The sequence below is a fragment of the Emys orbicularis genome, chromosome 5 (genome assembly GCF_028017835.1).
Source record: "Emys orbicularis isolate rEmyOrb1 chromosome 5, rEmyOrb1.hap1, whole genome shotgun sequence".
Lineage (NCBI taxonomy): Eukaryota > Metazoa > Chordata > Testudines > Emydidae > Emys > Emys orbicularis.
The window spans coordinates 116,015,049-116,030,370 of NC_088687.1; the positions used below are offsets into that span (position 1 = coordinate 116,015,049).

Consider the following 15,322-nt stretch of genomic DNA (forward strand, 5'->3'; position numbering starts at 1 on the left):
TTCCACAGGTTGACTGTGTGCTGTGTGAAGAAGCACTTCTTTTTATTTCTTTTAAACCTGCTGCCCATTAATTTCATTTGGTGGCCCCTAGTTCTTATGGGAACAAGTAAATAACTTTTCCTTATTCACTTTCTCCACACCACTCATGACTTTACATACCTCTATCATATCCCCCCTTAGTTTCCTCTTTTCCAAGCTGAGAAGTCCTAGCCTCTTTAATCTCTCCTCATATGGGACCCGTTCCAAACCCCTAATCATTTTAGTTGCCCTTCTCTGAACCTTTCCTAATGCCAGTATATCTTTTTTCTTCAGATGAGGAAACCACATCTGTACGCAGTATTCAAGATGTGGGCGTACCATGGATTTATATAAGGGCAATAAGATATTCTCCGCCTTATTCTCTATCCCCCTTTTAATGATTCCTAACATCCTGTTTGCTTTTTTGACCGTCGCTGCACACTGCGTGGACGTCTTCAGAGAACTATCCACGATGACTCCAAGATCTCTTTCCTGATTAGTTGTAGCTAAATTAGCCCCCATCATATTGTATGTATAGTTGGGGTTATTTTTTCCAATGTGCATTACTTTACATTTATCCACATTAAATTTCATTTGCCATTTTGTTGCCCAATTATTTAGTTTTGTGAGATCTTTTTGAAGTTCTTCACAGTCTGCTTTGGTCTTAACTATCTTGAGCAGTTTAGTATCGTCTGCAAACTTTGCAACCTCACTGTTTACCCCTTTCTCCAGATCATTTATGAATAAGTTGAATAGGATTGGTCCTAGGACTGACCCTTGGGGAACACCACTAGTTACCCCTCTCCATTCTGAAAATTTACCATTTATTCCTACCCTTTGTTCCCTGTCTTTTAACCAGTTCTCAATCCATGAAAGGATCTTCCCTCTTATCCCCTGATAATTTAATTTACATAAGAGCCTTTGGTGAGGGACCTTGTCAAAGGCTTTCTGGAAATCTAAGTACACTATGTCCACTGGATCCCCCTTGTCCACATGTTTGTTGACCCCTTCAAAGAACTCTAAAAGATTAGTAAGACATGATTTCCCTTTACAGAAACCATGTTGACTTTTGCCCAACAATTTATGTTCTTCTATGTGTCTGACAATTTTATTCTTTACTACTGTTTCAACTAATTTGCCCGGTACTGATATTAGACTTACCAGTCTGTAACTGCCGGGATCACCTCTAGAGCCCTTTTTAAATATTGGTGTACATTAGCTATCTTCCAGTCATTGGGTACAGAAGCTGATTTAAAGGACAGGTTACAAACCATAGTTAATAGTTTCGCGATTTCACATTTGAGTTCTTTCAGAACTCTTGGGTGAATGCCATCTGGTGCCGGTGACTTGTTACTGTTAAGTTTATCAATTAATTCCAAAATCTCCTCTAGTGACACTTCAATCTGTGACAATTCCTCAGATTTGTCACCTACAAAGGACGACTCAGGTTTGGGAATCTCCCTAACATCCTCAGCCGTGAAGACTGAAGCAAATAATTCATTTAGTTTCTCCGCAATTACTTCATCGTCTTTAAGCGCTCCTTTTGTATCTCGATCCTCCAGGGGCCCCACTGGTTGTTTAGCAGGCTTCCTGCTTCTGATGTACTTAAAAAACATTTTGTTATTACCTTTTGAGTTTTTGGCTAGCTGTTCTTCAAACTCCTTTTGGCTTTTCTTATTACATTTTTACACATAATTTGGCAGTGTTTATGCTCCTTTCTATTTACCTCACTAGGATTTGACTTCCACTTTTTAAAAGATGCCTTTTTATCTCTGACTACTTCTTTTACATGGTTGTTAAGCCACGGTGGCTCTTTTTTAGTTCTTTTACTGTGTTTTTCAATTTGGGGTATACATTTGAGTTGGGCCTCTATTATAATGTCTTTGAAATGTGTCCATGCAGCTTGCAGGGATTTCACTCTAGTCCAGACGCGGGCAAACTACGGCCCGCGGGACCGTCCTGCCCGGCTCGAGCTCCCGGCCGGGGAGCCTAGTCCCTGGCCCCTCCCCTGCTGTCCCCGCAGCCACGCCACCGCATGGGTTGCGCTTTGGCCCGCCGCTCCCACTGGGTAGCGTGGGGAGCGCAGCTGGCTCTGGCCGGGTGTCGCGGCTGCGAGCTCCTGCTGCTGGTAAGGGGGCGGGGAGCGGGGGGGTTAGGTAAGAGAGCAGGGGGTCCTGGGAGGCTGTCAGGGAGGAGGGGATGGTTGGATGGGGCGGAGGTTCTGGAGGGGCGGTCAGGGGATGGGGAACAGGGAGGGTTGGGAGTGGGAGTCCCGGGGGGGCTGTCAGGGGGTGGGGGTGTGGATAGGGGTCGGGCAGTCAGGGGACAGGGAGCAGGAGGTTTGGATAGGGGGCGGGGGTCCTGGGAGGGGGCGGTCAGGGGACAAGGAGGAGGGTGGGTTGGATGGGTTGGAGGTTCTGAGGGGGGCAGTCAGCGGGTGGGAAGTGGGAGGGGGTGGATAGGGGGCGGGGGCCAGGCTGTTTGGGGAAGCACAGCCTTCCCTACCCAGCTCTCCATACAGTTGTGCAACCCCGATGTGGCCCTCGGGCCAAAAAGTTTGCCCACCCCTGCTCTAGTCACTGTACCTTTTAATTTCTGTTTAACTAACCTCCTCATTTTTGCATAATTCCCCTTTCTGAAATTACATGCCACAGTGTTGGGCTGCTGAGGTGTTCTTCCCACCACAGGAATGTTAAATGTTATTATATTATGGTCACTATTTCCAAGCGGACCTGTTATAGTTACCTCTTGGACCAGCTCCTGCGTTCCACTCAGGACTAAATCGAGAATTGCCTCTCCCCTTGTGGGTTCCTGTACCAGCTGCTCCAAGAAGCAGTCATTTAAAGTATCGAGAAATTTTGTCTCTGCATTTCGTCCTGAGGTGACATGTACCCATATAGTGCCACTCCCTCCCTCCCCCCAGGGCCTGTTCTGTCCTTCCGATATATTTTGTACCCCGGAATGATTGTGCCCCATTGATTGTCCTCACTCCACCAGGTTTCTGTGATTCCTATTATATCAATATCCTCCTTTAACACGAGGCACTCTAGTTCACCCATCTTATTATTTAGACTTCCAGCATTTGTGTACAAGCACTTTAAAAAATTGTCACTGTTTATTTGTCTGCCCTTTTCTGATGTGTCAGATTCTTTTTTATGTGAATGTTTCTCATCTGATCTGGCCCATACTTTATCCTCTCCCATCCTCTCTTCCTGACTAAAACCTAGAGAATCTCTATCAATAGACTCTCCTCTAAGAGAAGTCTCTGTCCGATCCACATGCTCCTCTACAGCAATCGGCTTTCCTCCACCTCTTAGTTTAAAAACTGCTCTGCAACCTTTTTAATGTTAAGTGCCAGCAGTCTGGATCCACTTTGGTTTAGGTGGAGCCCATCCTTCCTGTATAGGCTCCCCCTATCCCAAAAGTTTCCCCAGTTCCTAATAAATCTAAACCCCTCCTCTCTACATCATCGTCTCACAGTGGGTGAAACAGAAGTAAAACTACAGTAAGCATCAGTTTGATAATAGTACTAAACAAGAATGGGATAAGCAATTCTTCTTTTCAGTTGATTGTAACTTTCTCAAATCATTATCCTGTGCCTTAAATTTCTCATGCTTGATCTTAAATCTTCTCATTCTCATGCCTGGAATAACTTCTCATACCCCAATGTCTTCATTTATTACACCACCAGGTTTTGGTGATAAATATATTAAGTGTGACAATATATAAATAAAATCAGAATATTTAGCACAGATATAAAGCTGGAAACTGGAATTTTATTTTAATGTAACCAAGTATTTATAAACATGACTGTTTTCCTTGAAAATGTCAAGGTAAGGAATTCTTGTCAATACAATGGAAACAAATAATAATTGTATTCCTTTTCACCTAGAACTGAGACTAAGCTTCACTCACCTTTCTCCATCTTTGTATGCTGTTTTTCCCTTTCTGCCTGTCTGAGTCACACTGTACACAACTCGGTAAAGCCATATCTATCATTCACTGCAAAACATTATTGATACTCTGTATAAAGGATGCTATGTAAATTCTATTGTATTAAAACAATTATACTGACTTGTATCTCAGATCCCTTTAGAGATCCTATTTTAAATAAATAAACTTAAACAGGTAGGTCTGCACTGAACATGGAGTAATGTTTCACTATGCTGTTGGACACATTTTAATCAGCTTTCAGTTGAAATTCATTTGATCTGATGTTAAAGAATAAATATTGGGGGGGGGGGGTTAAAACTTTATAGAAAAACAGGATTATTTTCAACAAAATATATTATTCATGACACAAAACTAGAAGTTACATTGCTACATTTTGAAGACTCAAATTCAGTTTTAACCTTAAACTAGCTACTGAGTATCTCAACAAGCTAGAGCATAAAATGAAAATACCTTATCTGTAAGGAGTTTGGTAAGGTTTTGCTGTCTTCTTGCTAGATATTGATCATACAACTGAGCCAGTTTGGCTGCCAGAACATGTTCACGGCTAAAACAGGGATGATGGGTGAATATTAACCCAGAAATATCAATGTCCAGTTGAAACTGTCCCTGAGGGTCCCCGGATCCAACAATATATTGGTTGGCATGCATAGGTTTCATTGCCTGAAATGAAGAAAAGAAAAGAGTGAAATATTTAAGACTATTCTGATGTGTGCATTAGAGCTTGTAAAGATGGTCATGTGACAGGCAATAACCCACTTGTCTATACCTAATCATAATGTGCCTGTACCTGAGTTTTTAGAACAGAAAAATGTGTCTTGTTTAATCAAAAAAATCCTTTCTTTATGAATCCAGATCCACAGACCTACCAACAGATCTTTTACACTACACTGTTTAAAAAAAAAAAAAAAAAGGCAGAACCGGATCTGTCCATCAATGGCAAACTCACCTGAATGTCCTGCTCAATAACTTCAATTACTCTTGACTAAAAGTTACATGATAAGTATTGCTTAGGAAAACAATACTCAAGAACACTAATAAACAATACTCAAGAACACTAATAAACCCAGTGCAGAGCAAATAGGTACAGCCAAACTAGTTAAATAGAAACATATGAATACAACTCATTTGCATCCCAATCAACATAGGATAGATTGAATCTGTGGATCTGGATTCTTGAAAAAAGGAAATTTTCAGCCAGCAAGAAAAATTCTCCTATTCGTAAGGCCCTACTTAACTTGTGATATTGCAGATTCCGCAATGTTAGGCTTCCACCACTATTTTGACATGCAAGCCCCATGTTCCTGTCATCAGCCCCAGCCCCCAGCTCTCAGCCCCGGGCGGCCAACAGCGGGAACCCCCACTCTCAGCCCAGGGCGGCTGACGGTGGGATCCCCTGTTATCAGCCCCGTGTTCCCACTGTCAGCCCCAGCTCTCAGCCCCAGGTGGCCAACAGCGGGAACCCCCATTCTCAGCCCTGGGCGGCTGACAGTGGGTGCCCCTGCTATCAGCACCATGTTCCCGCTGTTAGTCCCAGGCGCCCGACAGCAAGAGCCCCCACTCTTAGCCCCGGGCGGCCAACAGTGGAAAATAATAATAATAATAATGGACTTTATTGCCACAAATAAGGTCCATTATTACTTTTCTGCAATTTTCCATGGCTTGTCTGCAAGTTAGCCGCATTCTTTTGACAATCATCCCACAATTCAAGTAGGGCCTTACCTATTCACCATCAAATTCAGGTCCACAGAACCAGTATATGGATCTCAGTGAACATACGCAGGGAAAACCAATTGGCTGCTTTACACATTTCCTCATAAGGAATTTTCAGCCCAGGAAGCTGCCATGACTTAGGAAATGAGCCCAGATATTAGAGGGAAGAGGCAGATCTTACTCTGTAGTCCTCCAAAATGGCCCAAAGGATCCACCTTGATACAGGCTTCTACCCCTTTGATGTTGAGTGACATAACACAAAGAGGGCCTTAGATTTCCTAAACAACTTGATGTGACCAACATCAAGTGCTTGGCAGCTTCTCTTTGGGAGGAGGAATAGCTTCAGGCAGGAAGAGGAAGCACCAAGGAATTCGTCTTGAGTTCAAGGACGCTTGAGATGCCAAATAGCCCGCAGCCTGCAAAGTGAATTAGTCTGACTCTGAACTGGAGATTTTGCTCAGACTGGGCACTGAAGGAGCCATATGGAGAAGCTTGAATTGGGAGCAGGAAAGCCCACCAAATCTCTTCCTGGTCAGTTGGTTTGGGGTGTGCTCTGCTTTCTTCTGGAGGAGTGGCTTTCCCTCTAGTTATACTGGTATGACCAGAAGAGGTGAAAAGGCCACTTTGCTTCCCCATAATGCTGCAGGGGAATACTCATGTTAGTCAGGCCCAGTGAGATCTGTGATTTGAGTTCAAGGGGAAAGGATATTAGGGACAGTGTTTTGGACTTTGCATCCCCCTACCACTATCTACAATGTCTTCTAGGAGATTCAGCTGCTTCGCAACAGCCCTCCACTGCCCAAAGGGAGTCAGGAGTGGCTGATCAGATATTCCTCACAGAAAAGCAACTGCAACCAGGACTGGCAGAAGAGCACAATGCGCTCCTTACTGGCCTCAGCTGATCTCTTCTTAAGAGCCTGAAGCTGGGATGGCTGATCAAATATTCCACGTACAAGTACAATCACAACTAGGGTGGGTGGTGATGGAGTGCAGCTGGCAGCCTCTCTGTCAGAGCCAAGAGGACTTCAGCTGCTGCACTGCTCCTCTCCAGGCATGGTGAGAGGGACCAAGGAAACCTCTGGCCTGGCTGATCATTATGCCCTTGCTACCTCCTGACAAAAGTCGACACAGCTTGCCTATGTACTTGAAGTACTCAGCAAGGGGCTCCAGCGCAGAACCAGATGAGCATATGCTTTGTCTTCTCAACAAGCTTATTCACCATCTTATATAGCTGTTCTGACCAGGCAGAGTCCCTCGGGAAGGAATAATGCACTGGTGATGCTCCCCTTTTGGTCAGAGAATCAAACCTGAAATCAATTCAGGGATTGTAGAGGACAAGAGCCCTGTTTTTCTTACATTTTTCTTTTTTTTAATTTGATTTTCTTTGGTTTGCCTTTGTTTCAGCTCTGCAGCGGGAGAGATATTGGGTAAAATTTTCAAAAGGCCATAAGTGACTTTGGAGCTGAAGTCCCATTGTCAAAAGTGACTTGGACACATATGAGCTTTCTCACCGAAATTCAGCAGGACTTACACTCCTAACCTAGGGGCCTAAGTTATTTTTGAAAATGGGAATTAGGTATTTTTGCAATTTTACCCCTAGCCAACATGCCTGCACTGTGGAGGCAGAACAGAGACTGGAAAGCATCTCCAGATGAGTACGGTTAGTCCTCCCGTCAATGAAGTGCAGATTTAGTTTTGCCTCTTTCTGCATTGCAGGCCCATTAATAGACCTGTGGAACTGGATTTGATGGAGAATTATGTGTTTGTAATTGTCACTAGGGCCAGCTGATGAACAACTTTCAGACTGGTAGCGCAGCAGCAGTTGGAAGAATTCTCATCTCACAAAAGTGAAAGCCTTGTTATATGTTAATGTGTCATGGTTTTTCCAAAGAAGGAAAGAAAGCTTTAAGAAATAGAGTCACTGAAGAAAACTGAGCCTGTTTGAATCTGTCCACACTAGATTATTTTTTTCTTTGTAAAAGTGTAGCAACACCAATGCAGCTTCACTGTGCAAACTCCTAGGCTAGATTTGCTGCACCAATGTAAAAAGACACTTGAACTGGTACAGCTTAACTCAGTGCAAGTCACTTTTTACATGAGGACACCACATTTAGGGGGTTTGGACTGGTCTAGCCATAACAGTGTAAGACACCCATTGTAGACAAATCCTTGAATTAGTCATAACATTTCATAGTTAAGGATTCCTGAGTGTATAGTAACCAATATTAAATGGTGTCACAGTAACGACATATATGAAATGCAACCTACCTTTTTATACAATGTTTCAAGTTCTGGTTCTATGCCTTCCTCCAATGAAAATATTGGAGGTCTCGTAGAAGATTGTTTAATTGGACTAGGCAACGCTAAGAGTTTGCCATCATCTCCAAACCACCTTTTTCCCTATGAATAATAAAGTGAGATAACATTTTTTGTAACTTTTATATGGGAATGACTTGCAATTATACTATTATTCCAGAAAATAAGATTCCACATTTCTGGAGACACTTAGCTTTTAAATCTTTTTCTTTAAGGAAGAAATTAGCAGAACAATTTAAGCATGAGTAACTTGTGACTGGCATCCCCCATGTGTTTTAGTTGATTCAAACAGAAAATTCCGAGTATACTGCAGTCTACTCACAAGCCCCAGACCCAAAGGAGATACATCTAAGGATCCTGCCTGAACCCTCCCTATGCTACCATTTTTCTTAATCTCCCAACCCTGCACATTTTAAGAAACATGCTAATGTAGACAAGGCGTATGATGCAAATGGCATGCTTGCTGATATCGCTAAAACTACAAGAAATTTAATGGATAGGTCCATCAGTAGCTATTAGCCAAGATGGTCAAGGATCCAATCTCGTGCTCTGGGAGTCCCTAGCCTTTGGGTACCAGAAGCTGGCAGTGGACGACAGGGGATGCATCACTCGATGATTACCTGTTCTGTTCATTCCCGCTGAAACACCTAGCATTGGCCACTGTCAGAAGACACGATACTGGTCTAGATCGACCATTGGTCTGACCCAGTATAGCTGTTCTGATGTTCTTAATCTGTCTAACCAAGATGTTATGCAAATCTTAAATTAAATTTTATAGTGCTCACTTTTGATTTACTTTAATTTTCTAATAAATAATAACAATAACCAGCTCTTACATAACACTTTTCATCAGCAGATAGCAAAGCACTTTATAAAAGAGTTCATTATCATTATCCCCATTTTGCAGATGGGAAACTGAGGCACAGAGCAGTGATATGACTTACTCAAGGTCACCCACCAGGCTACTAGCAGAGCTGGAAATAGAACCCAAGTCTTCTAAGTCCCAGTCCAATGCTCCATTTGATAGGCCACATTGCCTAACAATACCTTCTTAAGATAATTTTGGATTTAACCTGTTATTGCACTAATACCCGCAGAACATTGCCAGAGACAAAGAAAACACATTTTTGTTCTCTGTTGAAAGATACAGTTTGGGTGGGAGGTACCTGGCCTGAAGCACTCCGTTGTTGTCAATTCCCCCCAAAATGCTTACTTTCTAATAAAAACCTTCCAAAATTCTGATACTGTTCTCAGACAGTTTTTTTAAATATATGTGGCCCATATGCTAACCTGATTATTCATGCTTCACCTGAAGGGTAACAAAATAAAAAATTAATAAACATCATAAGGAAAGGGTCTGAATTTTGAACACTCCTGTTTGTGACATAAAAAGAACCTGAACCAGACACAAGTAATAATGTAGTGGTGACTTACCTGCCCCTGTGTCAATATTCTGTTCTCTAGAATGTTTTGATTAGATAGTGACACAATGGGCCTTTCTCCTGTGTAAAGACCCTCATCTTCTAGGTACCTCGGCTGCATGTTTTCAGGCACCTTCTGAGACATAGGCACTAAAGAGCAATCAAATATTCAAATATGTAAGATATTTTATAACTGGAGATATAATTTATCAGCTTTCTAAGGACCTATACTGCTTTTTAAAAACTACATTGATATTTTGCTGCTGCAAAGGGAATACCCTAAAAATGCTGTCTGTGAAATTTGCCTGATGGCAATAACTAATATTGTACATAACCAAAGCAGCTCTTATTCCATAATAAGGACAGATCTATAGTATCAATTTATAACAACATTCTACTGGTGATAGTGTTTTGACGTTGTTTGTTCATTTTTGGGCATAGCCTGCATTATTTCCCAGTATAGCTGATTCATGCACTCTGGGGCACGAACTCAAAACTTTCTAGATAGCAGCACCCACTGGGGCTGTACACCCACACTAACTACGTCCTCACTCCTCACCTTTCTATACAATCGGGTATATATATCGGGGTGTATATAAGGAGCACAGGTCTAATTATCAGTCTGTTTTCTCCACTAAATCAAGAATATAATCGCCAACACTGAGGCAATTGAAAGCTGAAGCTGTCTGACGCAAAGCATCCAGAACTGAGAACTCAAGAATACCAACATCAAAGATGTTGACATTGAGAAAGATCCAGATACCAATGCTAGCACATACTGGTAATGGGTTTGAGAAGAGTTGAGAGACTGATGGCTCTATTTCTTCTTCCTCCTCCTTCACAGAAAGAGGCTGGGAAGCAAAAGCTTTTGAGGACTTAGCAGACCCAGTGAGTGGACTTGGCAATGGCTCCTGCCTCAACGCTGGATTTTGGGAAACGTGACCACTAAGTTAGCGAGCTCCTAAGGTTGCTTAGTGTGACTCTCAGCAAGTCTAAGGTGGAAAACTATTGAAGACAGTTGGCAGTTTTTCAAAGAGACATTATTAAGGGCACAAGAGCAAACTATCCCACAGCGTAGGAAAGATAGGAAGTATGGCAAGAGACCACCCTGGCTTAACCAGGAGATCTTCAATTATCTGAAACTCAAAAAAGAGACCTACAAAAAGTGGAAACTAGGTCAAATGACAAAGGATGAATATAAACAAATAACACAAATATGAAAGGACAAAATTAGAAAGGCCAAGGCACAAAACGAGATTAAACTAGCTAAAGACATGAAGGGTAAAAAGAAAACATTGTATACCTACATTAGAAGCAAGAGGAAGACCAGGGACAGAGTAGGCCCGTTACTCAATGAAAGGGGGAAAACAATAACAGAAAATGTGGAAATGACAGAAGTGTTAAATGATTTTTTTGTTTCAGTTTCAGTAAATGCCAGTGAAAATGAGGTAGAATCAGAGGCTAAAGTAGGGAAAGAAAAAGTTAAAAATTACTTAGACAAGTTAGATGTTTCAAGTCACCAGGGCCTGATGAAATGCATCCTAGAATAATCAAGGAACTGACTGAAGACTTAGGCATGGGAATTAGGAGTGCGGGCGGTGCTGCAGCACCCCCGGGGTTCAGGCTGCTGGCCTCATGCCCAGGGTCAGGTCGGGGGGGGTTGGTGGTAAGGAGGCTGGCTTTCAGCACCCCCCCTATTAAAAGTGTTCCAGCGCCACTGACTGAAGAGATATCTGAGCCATTAGTGATTATCTTTGAAAAGTCATGGAAGATGGGAGAGATTTCAGAGGACTGAAAAAGGGCAAATATAGTGCCCAACTATAAAAAGGGAAATAAGGACAACCTGGGGAATTACAGACGGATCAGTTTAACTTCAGCACCTGGAAAGATAATGGAACAAATAATAAAGCAAGCAATTTGCAGACACCTGGAAGATAATAAGTTGAGAAATAAGAGTCAGCATCGATTTGTCAAGAACAAATCATGTCAAACCAACCTAATAGCTTTCTTTGACAGGCAGGATAGGACAAGAAGCAATGGGCTTAAATTGCAGCAAGGGAGGTTTAGGTTGGACATTAGGAAAAACTTCCTGTCAGGGTAGTTACACACTGGAATAAACTGCCTATCGAGGTTGTGGAATCTCCATCATTGGAGATTTTTAAGAGCAGGTTTGACAAACACCTGTCAGGAATTGTGTAGATAATACTTAGTCCTGCCATGAGTGCAGGGGACTGGACTAGGTGACCTCTTGAAATCCTTTCCAGTCCTATGATTCTATGAAAGTCTAACATATGAGACAATTTAGTTAGGTCTCTGTGCTTCAAGACTCCCCCTCAGCCACAGATTCCTCTGGCTGTACCTACAGTACCACAGAGATCCTCAGATAACAGGTGCTATTGGAGGTTAGAGTATGTTATATTACAGTTAAATTAAACAACAAAAGAAAAAATGCATATCATACCTGTTAGGATGCTTGGAGTGAACAAAATTTCTCTTTCCTTCTGTAATCGCTCAGAATAGCTTTTGTAATCTGCAGGTTTTACTACTAGAAAATCACGAGCCATTTGATCTATAATGAATAAATCTTCTCTATCATTAACAAGGCAGTCCTCTTCATCCTATATTTTATATGTAAAAATGTATTAGTTCTTTTATTTAGTATGAAATTCAGGTCTGGAAGACATCAATCTCACAATTTTGCATGCAAACAGAAAAATGGGTTTTATTTAAATTATGCTGTACAGTACATCCTTGCTATAACGAACCCCTCAGGATCCAAGCCATTTATTCTTTATAGCCAGGGGTTCGTTACAGCAAAAGAGAACCACCGTGGGGGATGCGGGGGCGACAGCTCCTCCAGCCCTGGGGCTGCGACGGGGGCTGGAGGAGCTGTCAGCCCCTGCCACAGCAGCAGGGCTCAAGGTGAGATCCAGGGACCGGGTTCATTATATTCAAAGGTTCATTATTATGAAAGGCATTATAGCGAGGCTGTACTGTATCTGGTAAAGCTAGTTATTTACATTCATACACTGGAATAATCAAAATCAATATCATCACAGTTTACTCAAGATGTTAGCAAGTTACTATATATTAGAGTATTGGAAATAGAAACTCCATTTCATTTTAACAAAATGTACAGTTTACTAACAAATATGTTAAATGGGACAGATTCTACCACCCTTACTGACATTGAGTATGTAGTACACTAGTCTGCCAGTAATCCCTTTGGAATGAATGGGACAATTTGTGGAGGAAGATACTGCTCAATGTGAGAAAGGGTGGACGAATCAGACCTGTAGTTACCATCTTGTATTATCAACTATAATCACTTTTCCTTTATGTCTTGTCATCCTAATTTCATATTGTCTTGAAAAAGTAGCCTGTCATAATTTTTTTTTCAGTCTCTTTAATAAACATGCAATATTAGCCTCAGGTGAAATTGACACCTACTGATACAATGTCTACTGATTTGTTCAGTTTACTATGAAACTCTATTTTTTCATATATGGCTATGCAGCCTTACAAGGCTTCTGCATCAAGAGTGTCAATTATTTGTTATGTAGTTTTTAAGCAAGAAGTACTTCACTACTAAAGAAAAAGCACTAACTGCAAAGAAATCAACTTCTACCTCATCTCAGTGTTTTGAAAATGTAATCCCAACGTTTTGTTTTTAAAATAAATTATGAAATAAGTCAGTTTTTATTAAATGGATAAACAAAAGTTAGCATAAAAAGTCTGAATAAAAATATGAAAAAGTGTGTCTATGATTTGTACCATTTCATCCTCTGTTTGTTCTTGCTGATGGCTTACTATAGATTCCTGTTCTTCCCCTTCCTCTTCCTCCTGATTTGATTCACTCTTTTTTTTGCTCTTAGTTTCATCCTTTATATTGTCTGGTTCAGGATCAAAATTGAAAGTAAAAAAATTATATGCTTCTTCAGCAGAAGGAAAATCAGTCTGGACCTAAGGAGAGAAGGTATCATTTATTTAAGATCATGTTTACAATTTTTTTAATACAAGTAAAACAGCTAAAACTATCCTTTCATGAGTAACAGCAATAATGTTTATGAATCATTGAAAAATATATCACACAAACACCAAAACATTGAAATCAAGCATTTTTATGGCTGACCTGGAACAACGCTTCCTCAGCTCTCGTCCACTCACGCCCCTTCTCTACCTACACTATATTGATGACATCTTCATCATCTGGACCCATGGGAAGGAGACCCTGGAAGAATTTCACCATGATTTCAACAGCTTCCACCCCACCATCAACCTCAGCCTGGACCAATCTACACGGGAGGTCCACTTCCTAGACACCACAGTACAAATAAGCGATGGCCACGTTAACACCACCCTATACCGAAAACCCACCGACCGCTACGCCTACCTTCATGCCTCCAGCTTCCACCCCGGACACACCACACGATCCATCGTCTACAGCCAAGCGCTGAGGTACAACCGCATCTGCTCCAACCCCTCAGACAGAGACCAACACCTACAAGATCTTCACCAAGCATTCTCAAAACTACGATACCCACACAAGGAAATAAAGAAACAAATCAACAGAGCCAGACGTGTACCCAGAAACCTCCTGCTACAAGACAGGCCCAAAAAAGAAACCAACAGAACTCCACTGGCCATCACCTACAGTCCTCAGCTTAAACCTCTCCAACGCATCATCAGTGATCTACAACCCATCCTGGACAATGATCCCTCACTTTCATAGACCTTGGGAGGCAGGCCAGTCCTCGCCCACAGACAACCCGCCAACCTTAAGCATATTCTCACCAGCAACCACACACCGCACCATAACAACTCTAACTCAGGAACCAACCCATGCAACAAACCTCGATGCCAACTCTGCCCACATATCTACACCAGCAACACCATCACAGGACCTAACCAGATCAGCTACAACATCACCGGCTCATTCACCTGCATGTCCACCAATGTTATATATGCCATCATTTGCCAGCAATGCCCCTCTGCTATGTACATTGGCCAAACTGGACAGTCACTACGCAAGAGGATAAATGGACACAAGTCAGATATCAGGAATGGCAATATACAAAAACCTGTAGGAGAACACTTCAACCTCCCTGGCCACACAATAGCAGATGTAAAGGTAGCCATCTTACAGCAAAAAAACTTCAGGACCAGACTCCAAAGAGAAACTGCTGAGCTCCAGTTCATTTGCAAATTTGACACCATCAGATCAGGATTAAACAAAGACTGTGAATGTCTATCCAACTACAATCATCAGAGGGGTAGCCGTGTAAGTCTGAATCTGTAAAAAGCAACAGAGGGTCCTGTGGCACCTTTAAGACTAACAGAAGTATTGGGAGCATAAGCTTTCGTGGGTAAGAACCTCACTTCTTCAGATGCAAGTAATGGAAATCTCCAGAGGCAGGTATAAATCAGTGTGGAGATAACGAGGTTAGTTCAATCAGGGAGGGTGAGGTGCTCTGCTAGCAGTAGAGGTGTGAACACCAAGGGAGGAGAAACTGCTTCTGTAGTTGGATAGCCATTCACAGTCTTTGTTTAATCCTGATCTGATGGTGTCAAATTTGTAAATGAACTGGAGCTCAGCAGTTTCTCAACTGTTGAGAAACTGCTGAGCTCCAGTTCATTTGCAAATTTGACACCATCAGATCAGGATTAAACAAAGACTGTGAATGTCTATCCAACTACAGAAGCAGTTTCTCCTCCCTTGGTGTTCACACCTCAACTGCTTGCAGAGCACCTCACCCTCCCTGATTGAACTAACCTCGTTATCTCCATACTGATTTATACCTGCCTCTGGAAATTTCCATTACTTGCATCTGAAGAAGTGAGGTTCTTACCCACGAAAGCTTATGCTCCCAATACTTCTGTTAGTCTTAAAGGTGCCACAGGAC

The 15,322-nt window shown here is 42.0% G+C and overlaps 1 protein-coding gene across 1 annotated transcript in view; it reads right to left on the minus strand.

The window, feature by feature from the left end:
- The window catches only part of CC2D2A (coiled-coil and C2 domain containing 2A), a 118,183-nt gene that overhangs the window by 72,239 nt on the left and 30,622 nt on the right, over positions 1-15,322 (minus strand). Inside the window, exons 7-11 of the mRNA XM_065405183.1 lie at positions 13,194-13,382; positions 11,881-12,037; positions 9,433-9,569; positions 7,951-8,082; positions 4,423-4,632 (exon numbers count right to left, since the gene is read on the minus strand). Of these exons, the coding sequence (XP_065261255.1) occupies positions 4,423-4,632; positions 7,951-8,082; positions 9,433-9,569; positions 11,881-12,037; positions 13,194-13,382 (825 nt within the window). The remainder of the gene's footprint in view (positions 1-4,422; positions 4,633-7,950; positions 8,083-9,432; positions 9,570-11,880; positions 12,038-13,193; positions 13,383-15,322) is intronic.